The following is a 20,320-nucleotide window of genomic DNA, read 5'->3' on the forward strand; positions in this document are numbered from 1 at the left end:
CAGTGTGGCTTTTGTCTGCTGTGACCTGCTACAGCAGGAGGAAAAGCATGGGAGTAAATAACACAATGAATGATGGTTAAGCTCCATTCAGCTGCTTCTGTTTCAGAACAACTGTCTCACACACTGACCTGATGGGAACCTTTGTTAATGTGATTAAAACCTGTGCTTTTCCTCCTTTCCAGACTTGTCAAAATACCTTAAAAACAGCTGTTTGCTGCTTGTATAATTTTTACTGAGAAAAGTTTCCCGCAAAACCTACTTCAGTTCATCACCTCCCTGCTCATATATAAAACCACTGCTCACCAACACAGGTCTAAGGACTGTTTAATTATTGTTATTTCACAATACAAAGCTAAAATCTTCGATAACTCAACCCGCTGGCTCGTTTTCAACTTTTAGCTTCAAATATTTTGCCATGTCTGGCTTTGCTCTTTTTATGTTATGCACTTTTGTTTTGTCTATTTATGTTTGTTTTTCTCTCTATCTACTGTGCTCAGGTTTGTCATCAGATTACATCACTAAATAAAGATGTTACTACTACATATGAAGAAAATGTCCTAATGTGTAAACTAACTGGATTTCTCCTGGGGAAATTTACCCATGTGAAGTGGCAAAAAGAGAACGGGACTGTAGTTGTTGGCAATATGTCCCTAAAATAATATTGCACAATTATTGCAATTCTCCAATAAAGCTATTTCTGATGATATAACAAAGTACTGAAAAACATTTTTATGTTCATTTCAAGAAAATACAATTGCAAGAAAATAAGTGTTCCTGTTTTATATGTGGTCGTAAATGTAACAGCTTGCCTTCAAATATTCAGTAAACATCTGGTCTTTTCCACATGACTGTAGTTGCTCCCATTTTTGGATCCTTCACCATGTTGCTGCTCTCAGACGTGCTCGTTAGTAGTGTGTGTAAATTGTAAAATTGTAATTATCACAATATGAATTTGTTTGATCGTTTTAAAAAATTATATGGAGATTATCATGAATGGTACGCTATGGCACACCCCAATGGAACAGGAAGTAGTGTGAGTAAAAGCCTGCTGCAGCTACAAGGACAATGTAGTTAGTTATACAGCATTTATCAAACATTTTATCGTAATTGTCTGTCATTGTCTACAGCCATAAACAAACATTATTTCCTCGATGAGAGGTCATTTCCAGCCCCTCTCTTAAACTGGCAGCACATGAAAGTCCCTTGTAGTTTTCTGATAAAGCTCTTGAAGCGAAAGACACAAGATCACTTTCCAACCAGGATCAAAAATGTCTTAATTAATGAATAAGGAGGAAAAATCAAGTCTGGTCATATTTTCATGTGTCTGAGCCTAACAGGTGCAACAAATATAAGAGAGAGACAGAGACAGATGTCAATCAAAAAGTCTGCACACTTTCACACAGTCCTGAGAGGAGCTCTGTCACCCAAAATAAGAGACATCACAGGTTTGGGTTTACTCTACATGTAAACACTACATATATTTTGAGTGAAAACACCTGGGTGAGTGTGAAAAAACAAACAAACAAACAAAAGAATATTAAAGTGGTGGAGACTGGCAGTACATGGACATCCTGTATATACTTTCTGTACCAGCCTGTTCTTATTCAGGGTCACATAAGGGACAGGACCCGTATCCCAGTATGCACTTAAAGGCCCTAAGGACCTCCTTAGCTGTGAGGAGCCACTGAGCCACCATATCATTAATGCATTACCGAAAACATATAGCTTCAAAGAAACACCTATTCCCCAAAGGAAAACAAGACTTTTCATCTTTTTTTCAGAAATGCTCCGGGTTCCCTTCCAGTCCTGAATATAAGCGGGCGGACCAGCTCAGGGTTCAGATGTACAGACACACCGAGTACACCGTGCACTGCTGCTCCGTACGCTTAGAGAATGTCAATGTGGTAAAAGTAGGAGGCAGTTTAGGATAGATGTACGACTCAAAGCGCCAGTTGTGGCTACGCTGAGGGGGATAGTTTATAGGCAGCAAGGCCTATAAAATTACTGATAGACAACAAGTTTTATGATTCCAAAATTCTGTTTTCATCCTCTTTACCCCCAAGAGAACTCATCCAATTCTCAGCAGTACTGAGTCCGATTTCATGCTGCTGGCAATAACAGTCTCTAACAGTCCTGCTGTTTTCAGTACAAGTTAATGTATTTATTATATATGAAACGAGCCAGTTTAACTGGAGCCTCACATGCAGTTGCCAAATGTCGATATGCCAATGCTGTTTCGTAAAGAGTGCTGTGTGTTTCTGTGTTTGACTTCTCTGCATTGTGCAGCAGCGAGGCGCTCATTAAGTCATCATTTGATTGCGTCATGTATTTCGATAACAAAGATGCCCTCGCCTTGAATGATGCCTCTCATTAGCTGAGCCTCAGACTTGGGCTCATTCTCCAGATGACTGCGGTATTTGTTTGTGTTTTGTCTTCTGTCCTTGTAGGCAACTTTAAAAAACATCTTTTGAGAAAATGAAAAAAATAAACATACCAATGCAAACTTACAAGTCTGTAGAAGAACTAGACACCAGGATACCAGGATGTGTGTTTAGGATTACAGAGAATCTCTGACTAAATGAGCCGTTAGCCTTCCGTGATCCCCTTTTTAGGTCACCATGGAAACCCCAGCCTGTTAAGAGGAGGTACAGACCTGACCTGAAACTTTCACTGACATTATTCACTTGCTATAAGCTCAATTGGATTTCTAAAATGAACCAGTTCCCAGTAAAAATGAAAAAAAAAAAAAAAAAAAAGCAGCAGAGCTGAAAGCATTTGTATCTACCATTTGAAAATGATAAGAGAATAATCTAGAGAAATGATTTATGAGACACAGTCATTTACAGATGCAAATCAATTTCATATCCATTTGACACAGATTGATATGTTTATAATTGCTCCTTTCTGTCATTTACTGGTAGTATTACATACTGTCTGGAATAGTTTTCAACAACTTCCAATTATTTCTGAATGTTTTACAAATTTACCCAGATATAGCTTTGCCATCTGACTTTGCACTTGGTTTTCGCACCCTTATTCACACACATCTGCACTGCATTTGATTTACTCCTGGTCTTCTTAGCGTGACTTTCACATCAGGGCCGTTTCCAGCTTCAAGCCACCAGTCATCACAACTATTTTGACTTTGTCTGATTTGACAGTTCAGATGTGATTGTTAGCCTGAATGCATGGCCTTCTGTGTGTATGAAACTTGGTACATATCTTTGAAGTACAACTTAAATTGTTTTTTGTTCTGTTTATGATCTGCAGATACTCTGTAAATCACATCATATATGTTCTTTTGAACACACGAGATGTTTATATTTTTGGGATACGTGATAGCGCTGCCCATTTTCATGTTAATTTGAGGGAATACCACCAGTTCTCTGTCTGTGCAGATGGAGAACCTGCTTTTTTTCCAACAGATTAAATGTTTGGATAAAGCAAGAAGTCAGTGTTATAGCAAATGCAGAGCAGACGATCACCCTGAGCCAAACATTAGTTTTTAAACAAGATCAGGTCTGCTTAGAAATATAAACACACGTCTTGTCCTTCACGTCAGCTTGTTTAAAGAGCAACCAAATAAACATTTAACACAGTGAAATAGATTAACATTGGTTTGCAGGATAAATAATTAGCTGTTCGGCCTCCATTTTTATGCCTCTACACCGAGGATAGCCGTAGCTGGAGGCACTGTGTTTTCAGGTTGTCTGTTGGTCCATGCCATTCTTGTCACTGCAATATCTCGAGAACCCCTGGAAGGAACCTCCTTCACATTTAGCACAAATGTTCACTTGGTCCTAAGGATGAGCTGATTAGACTTTGGGGCTCCAAAGCCAGAGTAACTGTGACCTCACGTTGATTCCTTCTTGGTAACCGGCTTTATCAGGAACATATCGAGGGAATTCCTTCAAATTTGCCACTGACGTTCACTTGGATTTAAGGATAAACTGATTCGAATTTGGGGTCAGAGGTAAAAGGTCAAAGTCGATGTCACCTTACATCGACCTATACTCGTGAATGTGGTATTTCCGGAACACTTGAAGGGAATTTTTTCAAATTTGGCACAAATGTTCACTTTGCCTTAACGATGAACTGACTAGATATCGGTGGTCGAAGGTAAAGGTTACTGTGACCTCACGTCCCTAAAACTTGGCCGTCCCATGCTCCTGAAAGCATTACCTCAGGAAAGCCTCGAAGGAATTTCTTCAAATTTGGTCAGATACTGAGGTGGTGATCTGGGATGTCCATCTAGAAACTGTAGTGACTGTATAAATCGTCTGTGTGTAAAGCATTCACATTCCGCAATTTGTAGCTTCCTGGCAGCAACATCTATATTGTCATTTGTGTTCACAATAACTGGTAATGTTACGGTATATGAGCAGCACTAGTAGCGTCCTGATGAGTAACCACCTTTCTTTCCGGTCGTTTGCGCTCTACAAACAACATTGTCTGGCTGCTTATTATCTATTTGTTGAATGGGTGCCACAATGGTAGAGACTTGGCAAAGGGAACTTGGGAATTTGGAGAGTAGTCAGCAGAAGCTTGCACGCAGTGCATTATTGTACATGTAGGCACTGCTGGTATATCTCCACAAGCAGGAAAACTCTGAAAAACTCAGCTTTCTCGGTCAACTGTGGCACGCACTGTGGAATTGAGTGCTTCCACTAACATTTACCATCAACACTGAATGGGCATTCGCATAAAAAGTAACAATTTATCCCTTTAAATACAACTGCTCTGAGCACAATGTCTGCCTATGGCTTCAGAGCTGAAGTAAAAGTTTTTTGCTTTTTCCCCTCTCTCTCTTCTGCTGCCATTATTAGATCTCAGCCTGCCAGCTGCTGTCAATCAAACACAAACACCGACACGCACCTCTAGCTGAAATGTACAAACTACATTTCTGATATTTCCCCAAAACCCTTTTTCTTTCTTTCTTTTCACAAAAGAATATTAACTATTCATTTAAACAACTCATCGACTGAGTAAATTTCCACTGAACCTTAAAAGTGTGTTTTCTCTGATGTTTATGTTATTGCCTGCCGTCCTTTTTGAGAGGACACAGCAGGTTAGCCAAGTCCGCTGTCACAGTAAACACACCAACCTCTCTCCAACGCACACACACACAGACACACACATAAAGAAACACACCCAGCATGAGGCAAATAAAAAAAGAATCGATTCTTTGAAACACCAAGCACTACACAAAAAGGAACGGCTGAACAGTGGCCCATTCCTCTTAAAAGTCCTGCACTAAAAACTTGTTTTCTTTCAGATTCTGCAGAATAGATTTAGATGTGGTAGCTGGCCAGAGGTCTGAACATGCAGGCAACTGATGTATCTCCCTCCAAATATTCATCCAAAAACGTATCCTTTAATCTAATTTGACTGCTGCCTGGGCTCTGCCTCTGTGAAAAGCATAATGATGTCTTTAATAAAACTCACCATGGCTCTGCAATAGACTTGATGGAGGACTAATAAGACACAGGGCATACAGTTTTATGTTGTTTAATGATTGCTGCAACTGCAGTAAAGTCTTACAAATAATACAGTTAATTCATTTTTCATCCATTTAATCACCATTGTAAAATCAGCTTGACATTGTACTATACTTGTTTCAGTCGACAAACAGGATATTTCATTTTAACACGTTGACCTTTGTGCGTGCGTGTCTGTTATCTTGCCTCCCAGCTTGAATCTTGCCTTGTAGTCGTTCTGAGATTGGGCAGGTAGTGACGGCATGAACGCTGCGTGTTTGGGAGTTGGAGTTGCTTACATGCATTATCTGTGAAATGAATTAATCTCTTGGTATTCAGCAGCACTATGTGACAGGCTGAGAAATCTCAAGCCTCAGCGGATTTCTCTCAGCAGAGTGTGAAATTTGTCACACGGAGGAGGTTCACTCCAGGGGTAGAGCTGCAGGGCCTTTTTTTCCCTCCTGACTGTTTTCCCGCCCTCTAAACTGCAGCAAAAAGTGACAGGAGTCCCCGTAACGAATGCATTCATTAACTGAGGTTCGTCCCACCTTCGCTGGGTGGTATTTTGGGAATAGAAAAATGAAAGACATTTGATGAAAGAGGGGTTGTTAGATACAGAAAAGTGGAAAGGTGCTCCTCACCAGCAGGAGACTGTGCTCCAGCAGTGCCTCTATCTGTCTTTTGATGTTTTCTTATTAATTAGGGGAGGATGCCTTTATCCTTCTCCTCTGCTGGGATTCAATCCCTGGTGATCAAATTGGCCAGTAAACAAAAGCTCAGCACTGGCTGCAATGAGTCTTTCTGCTGTCCAGCTTCCAGCCCAGGGCAGATCTACTGTACAAGCTGGTTCCGACTCATCCCCCAGAGGAATTCAAATGCTTTATTACGGCCACTCAGATGTTGAATCATGGTGCTATTCCCAAAATAAATCCATGAGTATTCTATTGTGCAACTAGACTGTGTTTTACGAGTGGTGTCCAGAGGGAACGGAGAAGCACATATGTCACGCATCATCCGTCAGCTTTACTCCATTGTGCATCTACGCATGTATGTGCACTGTTACCCTTTGACATGTTACCATATGTCTATACTTACTTACAGTCTTCGCCTCACCATAGAGAGTTTGACTTATTTCTATGGCTTTTTTCCTGGAAGCTGTCTGGCTGCATGTTGCATGACATACACAGCATTTCTTGATGTGAGGCTGTGTCAGGCTTTTACAGCACACCGTTGGAGCACGGTGGTACCGCTGCACCATAGCTATGCAGAAGGGAAAGTGGACGCTCGTAAATCTGATTTAATTTAATTTATTTTGTCTACTTCAGACGACATTAAAAAAAAACAATTGAGACTAACTTAAGTACGATGCACAATTTCATTAAGCAGGGGAAGACCGTATTGATTTAAGTCAGTGTAATTTATGAGAAAAAACTAGATGTATGTGCAAAGTGAAACATGCAATTTCAAGAGCCTTCTGAGGTTATTATTAAGTTCAAGTGAGGTGTCAGGTGAAATGCTCTGTGACAGCCTTTTGACTTTCCGAAATGAATTTTCCCCCATCCTGCGGGAAGGTGATTACGGCTCATTATTACACACTGCATATTATTAGACATGCATCGATGAGACTTCCACACAAATTGAAGCATTCAAAAGAACAGATATAAACAGGAAGACCAATACATACACACGCACACACACACACACACACACACACATTGTACCTATCAATAAACATCTCCCCGTTATTAGCCAGAAGTATATCACCATCAATTACATGTACAGTATTTACACATATTTCACGCGCAACCTTCTGCGTTTGTCTCTAAAGGGATACAAATACACAATCATCTGAGTCTGGAGACCAATTTACACTCTACAGAAATGACTTGTCATTATTAGACTCCACTCAGGTACAATTCATAGAGACCCATTATGGGCTGGACAGTATATTTATTTTTTCAGACTGCTACAATAAAGCAGTAGACAGACACATATGTTATTGGCTCCAGCTTAGTTTTAATAAGAGGCAAAAAGAAATCTGGTGCCATCAAGAATACATCCATAATACCGTGTCATATGGTTTTGCAACAAAAGCATAAAAATGGGTCATTTCTGGTTAAAAGTGATGCACGTGGTTACCATGGCGACACATCACACACTACACTAGTAACATGTATCGGGCGGACAACTTTAAATACCAAAATTATTACAGCAAACAACCAAAAAAATTTAAGTCAGATATACAATACTGGACATCTGTTTACAGCGGAGCTAAACAAACTACACAAGTGTCTCAACGACAACCTCAATCTGAGTTCCCGTTGCACTCGATGTGAGCAGTTTTGTACACAAACCATTACAACCCTTATTATCATGTTAGATAATATATATATATATATTTTAAGATGAATGTACAGTAAATGGAAAGCAATCCACAGCCACGTAGGCACCCATAGCAACTGCACTGGAAACTCAAATGCAGCTACTCGGCTAGACTCGTGTAAAAATCATGTGTACTTGAAAAGATGTAGGAGGTTTGCACGGCGTGTAGTAAAACACTCTGTTCTACACGTGTCTCTCCAAATATCTCTAGTTTGCAAATATGAAATCATAAGTCAGCTGTAGCAAGTGTTCATTTATCTCTTGGAGGATCTGCTGGTATGTTCATCTCATTTCATTTCAGAGCACCGGACACTTTTTTCCATTTATCCCAAACTGTATTTATTTATTTTAATTTTATTTTATTAGTTTTTTGTGTGTGTATATTTATTTTAAAATAAAAAAATTTATCTATATTATTTCTTATATCTTACACATATTTGTAAATCTTTTCATATTGTGTGCACTTTTTGGTTTTCTTTGCTGCTGTGACGACCAAATTTCCCCACTGTGGGATTAATAAAGTAAAATCTAATCTAATATAATCGAATCAATTACAAACATTTGGGTGGATACATTTCTATTTCTACACACCTAAAAGTTAACCATAGTCACAGTGGCAGAAAAACAGGTTGGAAAACACCTGAATTATCCTGGAGATCCACATAACTGTCAATGTACTACTGACGTTCCTGTTAAGCGTTAAAGTGAACCGCAGAGGCCACATCGCCCAAACTCGATGACATTTAGGACGAAAGCGAGGAAAATCGTTATGGAAGCCAGCCTCCCCATCAATGGCCTGTTTTCTCTGTTGCTGTGCTAAAAGCTCTTCTGCAGCCTGAAGGAAAGCTCAGAGAGGCTGAGGAGTAGTTTCTGTCCTCAGGCTGTCACACTCCATAACATGGACCTTCCTCAGAGACACAATAACAGGTCTGCTTTATTAGAGTTTCTATTTTTAGCCCCGTCATTGTTTTTACACTAATTACTGTACTGTAAATCGGTCATATCCTCGGTTTAATATTGCAATTTCTTGACCATTATCACCTCACTCGTACTCACTGTGTACGCTCATGTTCGGTCGCATTTTTCATGTTATCATGTCTCATTCGTTCTTTATTTGGTGCTACTATGTCAGTTTATTTTACTCTCCACTTGTACTATATTTTGCACATAATTTGTCTCACATTGTCCTGATATATTTAAGTATATGAGAAGTGAAGAAATATAGACAGTGCAGTCACACTTAACGCACGATGATTTAATCCTAGTTAACCCTGCTGTCTGCCACTTAAAGTGCCCTCGGCTGTAGTCGGGCCTGTGCCCCTCTGACTTGGCCCGGGGCTGTTTATCCCTCGATGTTTACTCAGCTGTGCGTGACCAGAGGGCGGTGCACGCTGGAGTTAGCGTTAGCTGCTGCTGCTGTGATGGCCTCTCTGCTTGCCTGCCTTTTCTCTTGCAGCAGAGAGTGAGCGTGGGCTCTGCACATGGCTGGCACAAGCGAGCCGGCAGGAGATTTGTAGGCGACGGTGATGATTGAAACATGCAGGAAAAAGGCAGGCAGAGGAGGTCTTCTTCATCAAGGGTTGGCACAAGGGATGTGGAGAGGGGGGGGGGGGCAGTGCTGAGATTAATGTTACTTGTCACAATTTGCAAGCAGTGCAAGTACTTTTAAGCAGCTATATCGCTATTAAATTCAATATAATGATATGATCAAAATGAACTGCATCACATAACGGCCTCATAGTGAATGTCTTAGTCCTCCAAGCAGCTATTTACCATCTCACTCTGTTCCACTTTGCTCACATGGGGAAGACTGAGACTGTGTCTGCCAACTGCAAGAGCTTCTACAGCAAATTGAACAGCTCTGCATGAATATAAACCCGCAATTCAAAGACATTTATTTCTCCCATCCAAATCCAAAAAGAAGCTTGTGCACTGGAGGAATTTTAAAGTATCATTTTTCAGTAGTTATTTAAAGTAACCTTTCGATAAAAAAAAAAATCCCCCTGTCTGCTCATTTCGGTGAGCAGCAGACAGAGGTGTGAGTCTTCCCTCAGGGCGTTATTTCCTCTCTGTGTGTCGTGCCACTGCAAGTCCTTCCACCACAGACACCAAGGACTGCATTAAAACAACAATTAATTGTCCTCAGAGACAAACAGTGGCCCGCGGGCTCTGCTGTCTCCGTTTGATCAGCTATTATGTTGTTTTGTTGTTAATCTCAGCTGATTTTCTCACTCAGGGTCTCCACTGATTTTGATCCCGCTGTTCCACATCAATCTGAATGATAATGAAACATTGGTGCCACTTTCTAATATTATTTGATCATTTTCATTGACAATTAATATGCCTATTATTTTTTTGTCTTATTAATTAAACATTGTCTGTAAATAATGCCAATGACAGTTTCTTAAAACCAAAGGTGACGTCTTCAGATGTCAGTTTTTCTGACTCAGTCTAAAACCCAGCTGTATTTGCTTTGTGATAAAAAAATAAATAAAAAAATAAATAAAAAACAGAGAAAAACAGCAGATATTTAGTTATAAGCTGGAACCAGATTCCTGAAGGCTTGTATGTCCTAACTTATGACTTTGTTGAGGGTATATTGCACTTCCAGTGTTGTTTAGCGTCTGTTGTCTATGCAAAGCAAATGTCAAACCTCTCTAACTGGCCAGACAAAATTACCAGTGTGAAAGTGAAAAAACACTTCCTCTATATTTCCTCAGATACTGTATACAAGTACAACTTTTGGGTACTTTTCTTGAGGGTTTACATTTTCTACAACTTAACTCTGTTACATTTCGAGGGGAAAATATTGTTCATATTTCTATGAAGAAGTAGTTTGCTAACTCTTTAACCTCCTTCCCCTTACATAGCCTACATACGTACAATTATGTATTATTGTACATAAAGAAATTAAACAAAGATTATAAAATAGTTTAATAAAAATGTGTGATGAACTCTTGAACTGAACCACTGAAATGCACACAAAGGAGTTCAAATGTCTTTATCAGCTACAACAGTAAAATACTGCTGACGCATTGATTAATCGACTCTTGTTTTAGATTTACTGATAATTATTTTGCCTATAAAATGCCAGAAAATATGGAAAAATGTCCCTCAAATTTTTCCCAGCATCTTGGTGACAATATTCAAACGTTAGTCCAAAACCCGACAAGATTTGGTTTGATATCACTTAATACAATGAAAAGCATTAAATCCTCACAGGCTGGATGCTGACATACTTTGACTTAAACTAATAACTGATTCCCACAATAGTTGTTAATTGATTTTCTGGCGATTGACTAATTGATTAATGAATCATTGCTGATCTCCCACTACTGGACAGTATCAAAGTTCACCTATTACTGAGAACCTCGTCACCTCTTCTCTTTCGTTGGGTGTTGCGGTCTCATTTTAAAATGTCCGCTTAATTTAACCCTTATTTCACATTCAGTCTGTAATTCTGTGATAGCGCTAAAGGTCAGCACAGTCCTGATTTTAGATTGGGGCGGCACACTGAGGCATACATAACTTTGGTGAACACACACTTCCATTTTTCTTCATGTGATTTGCTCCCTGCTCTCCTGCGGTGCCCTCTACCCGGTGCAATGATGCTATCGTCTCTGAAGGTGATAGGTACTGAGAGCTGGACGGTGTGTGGGATTAGAATGAGAGAGGAGGAGGACTGTCTCTACTGGTCTGTGAAATATTCATCAAATGAGGCAGGGGTGGGTGGGGAAGTGCGGCAGGAGACGGAGTGGAGTCCACAGGGGAAAGAACAGCACAGTTCAGGAGACACAAGGGAAACACGGAAGAGCGATGCCGACCAGGGAGGAAGGAAAAGAAGAAGGGAAAGAAATGTTTTTATTGTGTGGGAGCTGCTGGTTAAAATCCCAAATATGATAGATAAAAACTCCCTTCACCACAGCGGAGGAGGTTTTTATGATGTTTCATCCAGAAAGCTGGTAAAAGGTAGGCGAGAGACTGATGATGGTTTCCTACAATAATTACATTTTGACATTTAAAGCGATTTCAAATAAACACACATTTTCTTCACGCAATGGAAAAGTTTGGCTGACAGCTCCTGTCCCCTGATTTCTCCTCTGTTGTCAATACCGTCAGGAGGACATGCCGTTCAAACCGATTAGGTGATCGTGACACAGTCCTGCCCTTCTGCCTGAATCGCCCTGAGGTGTCATTCGCCAGTCACTCCACTGGACACAAGGCTCTTGATTTACATGATCAATTCTCTCTCATCATTCTGATTTTGACCTCCAGAGAAAATACAATGGTTGAGGTGCCTTACAGTTCTGCAGAATGCTGGTCAAATATTAAAAGGATAAATTAAGTATATTTTATATTTTTCTTATCATTTTCCAACAAAATCCTACTGACTGTGTAGACAAAGCCTGATACGGCAAATTCCAAAGAAGTGTGCCCAACAAAGGCCGTATTTGGTCCGGTTTGGATATGCATGCTAAAAACTACAATGCTTAGCTGTGTTAAGAAAATTCAGTCTTTATAGCTCGCTAGCTACAGTATGTGGCCTTTTGGAGTTAATACAGACATTCATGGTCCCCAGAGGAAGAAGGACTCGGGTGACCCCTTGACTTTTCCACAGGCACCACCATGAGGTTATGATTTTATATACAGTCTATGGCTGTGATGGATATGGTGAAGCTGGGTGTTACTCATGCAGGAAGGAGACCAACTTGAAGATTTAAACACAGCAATGCTTATTGAATAAAATAACGTGCCACAAGCTGTTCTTTCTCTGACGCGTATTCCCTTGAATTCCCCATTGTTGTACTCTACACATGCTTCCTGCTGTCTCCAGCCATGCGAATGAATACATCTTGTGTGACAGTCCTTGAGCTAATGATTTGTGTCTTTAGTATGAAGCTTTGTAGCTGACTAAGATACGATGACGCTTTATGTCTTTTCGTGGGATTTGAAGGAGACAAAATAAGGCACACCTGTATTTTGAGATCAAAACAACGAAAACAACGTTCGAGCTGATGTTTAGTAGGTTAAATGTTTAGGCACCAACTTAGTTTAGCATGTCAGTGTGCAAACATGTTAACAATATCAACGCTCACGCTCGCGTTTGGTAGGTATAAGGTTGCGGTGACTTTGTTCACCTGACATTTCCTAGTTAGCACTAAACTAACATGAAGGGTGATAGAAATGTCGTAACTTCTTAGTTAACTTAAGATCTAATGATGGTGCTAGATCAAAAAGTCAGAGGATGATCCAAAATCAACAGGATTCATCTTCTGGGGAACACGATATGAAAATGCATCCAATAGTTGTTCAGACATGTCAGTCAACACCGGAGGGTTGGCCAAGAGCACCAGTATGCTAATAATACAAATAAAACGGAGGATAAGCTTGTAAGTTTTCACTCCTCTGACCGTTTTGAAACTACAGGAACGAAGATAACAGAAATCTGCGCAGGTGGAATCCGAGAACTGCAGACGCTCTTTGGTCTTTTCTCTCTAATTAAGAAAAATAAGTTTCCCTTTGAAGCCTTTCGGTTGTCTGTGCTCCCCGAGGAGCCCCGCGGGTCTCCTTTACCTATTCTTATTTGCCTCTCATCTTGGCTTCTTTATTATGACAACCAGTGACTCAGGTTCTGATTCCATTTTCTCTGCATCATTATTACGCGAACACACACACACACACACACACACACACACACACTAACTCTACCATGCCCCTGGCTTTCGATCCCCTGCCTATGCTTTATTTTCTCTTTGGAGTGGCTCTCACTTCCACCCAAGGCTGGTTATTAGCGTGGTGAGTCAGCGACTCATTCAGAACCGCACAGAGACCGGAGACTGCGGTTTGGCTCTGATGCTTTGATTCTTTACTCATTTTAACCTTTGTGTGGCAAAAACAAGTGATCAGCCTGTTGGATCACGACCACTCAGAGTGTAAACTGTAATCTATCGCCTTCTCACCGGGAGCGCTGTCTTTGTTGGCATCCTTTGATTATTAACACACCTTAAGCTGTTGGAAAAATCATGCATGTGCGCTTTTGGGCTGTATGTGAAATATCTTAATAGCAAGACAGTTTCCATTGAATTTTTGCGGAGATTTTCAAAAGTGCCCGACGTGATGGAATACAGAGGTCCTGTTTACCTCCCTGTTTACCTCCCTGTTTACCTCCCTGTTTACCTCCCTCCCACACCGTTAGATCACGAGGAAGACAATATGTTTAAGTGAACGAATAAGACCTCGGTCACATTCTTTAGAAATATAAACATATTTTTGTTGGTGAAAATCCAAACACACACCTCCTGCTATAATATCCCTCTGCCAGCTCCCAACTAGATAACAGTGAGGTGAGAGTTGGTTTTTAGAAATCACAGGGGGAAAAAAGAGACTTTGATATAACAATATTAATATTTAGCATCATGTAGAAAGAAAAAAAATTAATAAAGAGACACATTATTACTGATGTCCCTGTAAAAATGTAAACTGTCTTTTGCCATCAGTTTGTCCAATGCTTGCTGAAGACATCCCATCAGCCTCAGCTGTGCCATGCGGTTAGTGCTGATTTGCAACAATTAGCGTGCTAATATGCTAAATTACGACGGTAAAGATTGTCAACGTTATGTTAAAAATAAAAATGTATACCTTGTCATTGTGAGCGTGTTAGCATGCTGACATTAGCATTTAGCTGAAAGCCTGATGGAGTAGTGGCTTGACTGCAGACTTTCATTCTCTTATTAATATGAATCACTTTATTTATATTATAAGGTTATCCATGTATGAAGGAAAGCAGTATAGTGTGAAATTTCCCAGTTTTTCCAGGTCAGCTAAAATCCTTGTCAGATTGCACCACTCAGTTATGCAAGATGCACAATAGGATGCGATAACTGTGGGTGTTTTTTTTTTTAGTGATGGTCACTGTGGGATGCTGTCTGCTCACTCCCGCATTTAAATAGCATTTTCCCAGTGGTGGCTGTTTAAGCATACAGCATAATAACAGAGAAAGTGTTTGCACTTTACAGAGATGACTTTAAAGTCTCTGAAAACATCCCTATAAAACAACAGATCACTAATGGATTGAACTTCGCCTGCTGAGACATATTTTAGCTGCTCACAGATTTCAGGACCTCGCTAAATGGATGGCAAAGTAGATGGATTTGTGATTTAGGGATTCTTTTAAAATTTCATGCGCTTGTAGAAACAGATATGCCTAATTTTGTGCATAATAATTAATAACAGCCGAGCTCTCTTGAGTGCTTTTCAATACAAGGGAAATTGCATGTGAGTGACAGTTTTATTGATCACAGTGCTCTGATGATTATAGCCTGTATAAACTGCAGTTAGTGAGTAATGTATTAAATTCTGTGGAAACAGGATTGATTTGTCGTTCGACGTACCTTTAAATAATGACAAAAGGGTGTGAAATATGCACACGTAAATAAAGTCAGAATTTCTCCGTCTTCGTGGCAACACTTACCGTCCCTCATGATTCACATGATTTCTGTTGCAGAAAACCTCTTACATTTGTGCGCCATAATTTATTGAATAATTATAACAAGCGGCTGCAGTACGCACGCCGTGCTGACGCTGTACATTAAACATGTCTTGTGTCTCCATTCTTGATGCCACAACATCAACTATACAGACAAGAGGATGAAGATAACAAGTTTAAACTGACATCATCTCAAATGTGTGTGTATCGATCCAGCTGCTGGTGAACATCGTGGCCCTGTCACACACACGGATTCAACATTTATGTAATGATTGATTTATTTATGAAGTGCAGCCACTGTGTGATATGACACATTTACGCCTTTCATTTGTGACGAAAGGCACAGCCTCTCTGCTCTCTCAGCTGCTCAACGAGCCATCAGAGTGTGTGATCAATAGGTGTGAATGAATGTGCAGTGCAGACCACCTGCAGCAGGCTGGGGGTAGCTAGGAAAACAAAGAGCAGCCAGGGCTGTGTTTACTCGGTGATTTTTAGCCGTGGTGGCGGCATCGCTCAGGGAATGAAAATATCTGTCAATCAGTACACCACTCTGATCCAGACAGGAATATCTCAACAGCCATGGGAGGGATTGTGCTGACGTCGGATTCCTTAATTTTTCTTTTTGTGGCTAACACTTTGGTTTGTAACCAAATAGCCTCAACTGCATTTTGCGTGAACACGGTAAACATAACAAGCAAACATTGTCACATTAGCAGAGAGAGCGGGGAGTCATGGTGTCGTTCATCCCCCTCAGCCACAGTTTTCTCCTTTTGTTTTCTCCCGAGTAGATCTAAGGTCAAGTAAAGTCACGTCTCTCTTGACTGTGTGACAGCTTGTACCAACTGCTCATTAAATTTACATGACGATAATGCGGGAAAAAAAATGCTCAAAGCTTCTGATGGAGTGACACCTTTTTACCGCTTTGATTTCAATTTCGTTAATTGAGCCCCACTTTCTCCATCAGGAACACACGCTGTCTTTTTATGGATTCAAACACAAGACTATTTTTTTGCATGAAACTATTGTAGACGTGTTTGTGCGCCAACATTCATATTCACGTGGTCACTTTGGCCGCTGCACTAGAATTTAAAACTTTATTTTTTTGATAATGACAGACCCACAGACGGGCCGCCGCTTGTTATGAGGTGATAATGGTGCACATTTTCAGACAGTCTCTTGTAGAGGGCGTTCATACTGTCGCACCCGGTTGACGACTCACCTCTGCACAGCTGGCCAATCACAGTGTAGGAGGATGTGAACAGAAACGATTAGACACCTCTCCATCACTCCCGGGTCTGACTTCGGACGGGTGAGAGGGTTTTTTTAACAAGCGTGCCTGCAGACTTTTCATTTCGCTCACTTGAAACAAACTGCGAAAGAAACCTTCCTTTTAGGCTTGTCTGTATTCTTATTTACGTTGTTGTTGTTTTTTGTATCTCAGTCATGCAGCACATGAAAGAAAATGTAGGAGTCTTAATGTGTGCGTACACATTAGTTGTGACTTCTCATTTGTCTTTTTTAGAGCAGAATTTCTTTCCCTCTCAGATTGATGTCTGCTTCTGCAACCAGCAGCAGTCCTTTGCTGGCTTTACGTGATAGATGGCCTAAATGTCTAAACCGCCCTCGGCGAGATCCAAACTCTTTCTCGACAATTACTTGGTTGGTTTGTTCTTTCTAATCATAGATATGTCATTCTGTGCCATAATGCTGAACAATAGCCAGCTCCAAGCGGTGGCCGCTAAACTCCCTCTCTCTCTGTCTCTTTCACTTTGCATCCCTGCCCTCCGTTGCTCCCTGCTCTCCCACTCTCTCCCTCATACTCCCTGCATGGGATATGTGACTTATACAACACTAAACACTCTAATGCAAGATTAACTCCTCGCCACAGAAAACTCCGTATTTTTACATTTCTGTGTCTTTACCATCGTGCGCTCAAGGCTGTTTAGAAACATATGGGCTTCTGTTGATATCTCGCAGAGGTTCAATTTAGCATCTGTGTCATGGCTTTGCTTGGGAAAAAAAAAAAAAAAAAAAAGGCAGCATTCTTCCTGGCTGGGATGCTTGGTCTCCATGGTAACATCAGGTCCATTATAAGTGCCATAAAGAGCATGCGAGGGAATGTTAAATCACCAGTCTGCCAGTCTCCATTACCTCAGTGAGTTGATTGTGTAACTCACTCCCACGGGAACACCTCCTTTCTCCCGTTCTCTCTGCCACTCTCCGTCTTCCTCCTCTTTCTGTCACATATTTCCCCCTCTCCTTTTTTCTCTCATACCATCTCTATCATATACACACGTTAACGCACAAACACACACACACACACACACACACACACACACACACACACACACACACACACACACACACACACACACACACACCAGAAAGCGAGTCAAACACTGACCCCCAGTGGAAAAGCATCATGAACTCCTCTAACAGGATGAGAAATCTCCGAACCGCTTGCAGGTTTGCAGAAGAATACAATCTAAAAAAAAATTATTTCTCTCTCAGGTCTTTACTCGCTATGGAAAGTGCTACACGTTTAACGCTGGCGGTGATGGACGGCCTCCCCTCATCACCACAAAGGGAGGTATGGGGAACGGGCTGGAGCTCATGCTGGACATTCAGCAGGATGAATACCTGCCAGTCTGGGGAGAAACAGGTGAGGAGCGACATTGTGCTGTTGTCAGATGTGATTATCCGTCACACTCGGTGTGCTGGTGGTGTTTGACAGCATTAATACCTCCGCGTGTCAAACTCTCCTACGCGCCCGGATTCATTAGTAAAACACATTTTATTATGGTGATCCCTTTGTCTTCCTGCAGATGAGACCTCGTTTGAAGCTGGGGTCAAAGTTCAGATCCACAGTCAGGACGAGCCGTCCTTCATTGACCAGCTCGGGTTTGGAGTGGCTCCCGGGTTCCAGACATTTGTTTCCTGCCAGGAACAGAGGGTACAGACTGTTTCTTATAGTAGTTTATTTATTTAGCTGGAGATCAGACATAATTTGTCGAAAAAAGTCTTTCACAAAACGTTGATCAGAACCAATTTTTTAAAACAAAACTTCTTAAAAATGTCTTTAATCCTCCTCAGTTGTGAGGATTTCCTGTTTTTCTCCGTTTTATATAAAAGCAAACTAAATATTTTTTTAAGTTTTTGACTGCTGGTTGGACAAAATTTTACTTTAAATGAAATCTTTACTCCCAAGTGGGTTTAAAGACAAACAGAACAAATTAAAGTTGAAAATAACAGACAAAACTCAGTGGGTCAAGGTTAAAGCAGAAAGTTGGTCCATAAATTGTGAAAGACAGTTGAGTAATAATTTCACTGTTCCTTTTCTCCTTAAATTATACCTGGCTGACCCTGGAGTCATTTTAAATCTCTCGCCTTAATGCAGATGTAGATTTTAATCTAAATTTGATTTACTTGTTTTGTTCTTGTATTAGCTAGATTTATTGTCCTAGAACCAGCAGCAGCCTGCTTTTTATTCCTCTGATATTTTGGTATTTATTTGCTGTACTCATACTTCAAACACAACAGCTTTATTTTCAGTTTTCAAAATTATTATTTTAACATGCTTTGCTTGAAACGGCTGTTGATGGTGACGTGTCGTCGTTGCAGCTGATATATCTGCCCCCACCGTGGGGAGACTGTAAGGTGACGCCCATGGACTCGGACTTCTTTGACAGTTACAGCATCACAGCATGTCGCATCGACTGTGAAACACGCTACCTGGTGGACAACTGCAACTGTCGCATGGTGCACATGCCCGGTAGGAAACCGCTCTTTCTCTGTGTTGTATCAGAGTTACATCAATCAGGCTGCAGCAGAGAAATTATTGAAGGCACTTCAAAGTAAGAAAAGAAAGGAAAAGATCACTGGCGTGTGTGTGTGTGTGTGTGTGTGTGTGTGTGTGTGTGTGTGTGTGTGTGTGTGTGTGTGTGTGTGTGTGTGTGTGTGTGTGTGTGTGTGTGTGTGTGTGTGTGTGTGTGTGTGTGTGTGTTCGACTGCAGGCGATGCTCCCTACTGCACCCCCGAGCTTTACAAAGAATGTGCTGACCCAGCTCTCGGTAAGAAAGAGGCTACATCCCAGTCTGAATCTTTAAAGAACCGACACACACACAGTCGGGTTTCCATCACTTCCGAGGACATTACGCTGACTTACATTCAGTTCCTACAGACTCAACAGAACCTTAACCTCACATTAACCTTAAACAAAGTCTACATACCAAACTGTAATGATTTATGTTATGAGGGCTTGTTTTTTTTTGTGTCCCCAATAAGAAGGCAGGTCACAACAGATTTATGTAACCATAGCAACACAAGCACATTTAGAGAGAGAGACACACACACACACACACACACACACACACACACACACACACACACACACACACACACACACATCATCATCATCATCATCATCATCCCACGACGTTTTTAAATCACAGCTGCATTGATCCAAAGGTCAGGCTGTGCTCTGGTTTTCCTCCGTCCAGACTTCCTGGTGGAAAGAGACAATGATTTCTGTGTGTGTGAGACGCCGTGCAACATGACCAGATACAGCAAAGAGCTGTCCTTCGTCAAGATCCCCAGCAAGGCCTCCGCCAAGTATCTCGCAAAGAAGTACAACAAATCTGAGCAGTATATTAAGTAAGTACCCACAATATGTTGTGAATGCATTTTTGCTGAACACAACTGATGCAACTGATTTGTCATGAGTTTTTGCATCCACTGTTGGAGAATCTACAGTCGATGCGCGTGGTGTTGAGTCGATTGCAATTTTCAACCTCACCACCAGATGCCACTAAATCCTACAAACAGCTCACTTAAGTGATAAAACCATTATCAAAAGAGTTGTGCTGATTGACTAGTCGATTAATTCGTTTTACTGCCATAAATTAAAAAAAAGATTACTCTAAAGTTTGCTGCTGACTTTTGCAGCAAACGTCCAACCAAGTAAAAGAGTCCACTC

General features: G+C 40.9%; 1 protein-coding gene across 2 annotated transcripts in view; it reads left to right on the top strand.

The window, feature by feature from the left end:
• LOC138635452 (acid-sensing ion channel 1-like) overlaps positions 1-20,320 on the top strand; it is a 48,603-nt gene that overhangs the window by 23,367 nt on the left and 4,916 nt on the right. The window contains exons 3-7 of one of the 2 annotated variants that reach the window (XM_069722922.1): positions 17,857-18,007; positions 18,171-18,298; positions 18,967-19,117; positions 19,359-19,415; positions 19,845-19,998. In XM_069722922.1, coding sequence (XP_069579023.1) covers positions 17,857-18,007; positions 18,171-18,298; positions 18,967-19,117; positions 19,359-19,415; positions 19,845-19,998 — 641 coding nt within the window. The remainder of the gene's footprint in view (positions 1-17,856; positions 18,008-18,170; positions 18,299-18,966; positions 19,118-19,358; positions 19,416-19,844; positions 19,999-20,320) is intronic. The other variant, XM_069722923.1, reaches the window with a different exon arrangement.

Source organism: Brachyistius frenatus, unplaced genomic scaffold (assembly GCF_029030835.1).
Source record: "Brachyistius frenatus isolate BFR_SWC_R1_liver_20210118 unplaced genomic scaffold, ASM2903083v1 Contig_309, whole genome shotgun sequence".
In the NCBI taxonomy this organism is placed as follows: domain Eukaryota; kingdom Metazoa; phylum Chordata; class Actinopteri; family Embiotocidae; genus Brachyistius; species Brachyistius frenatus.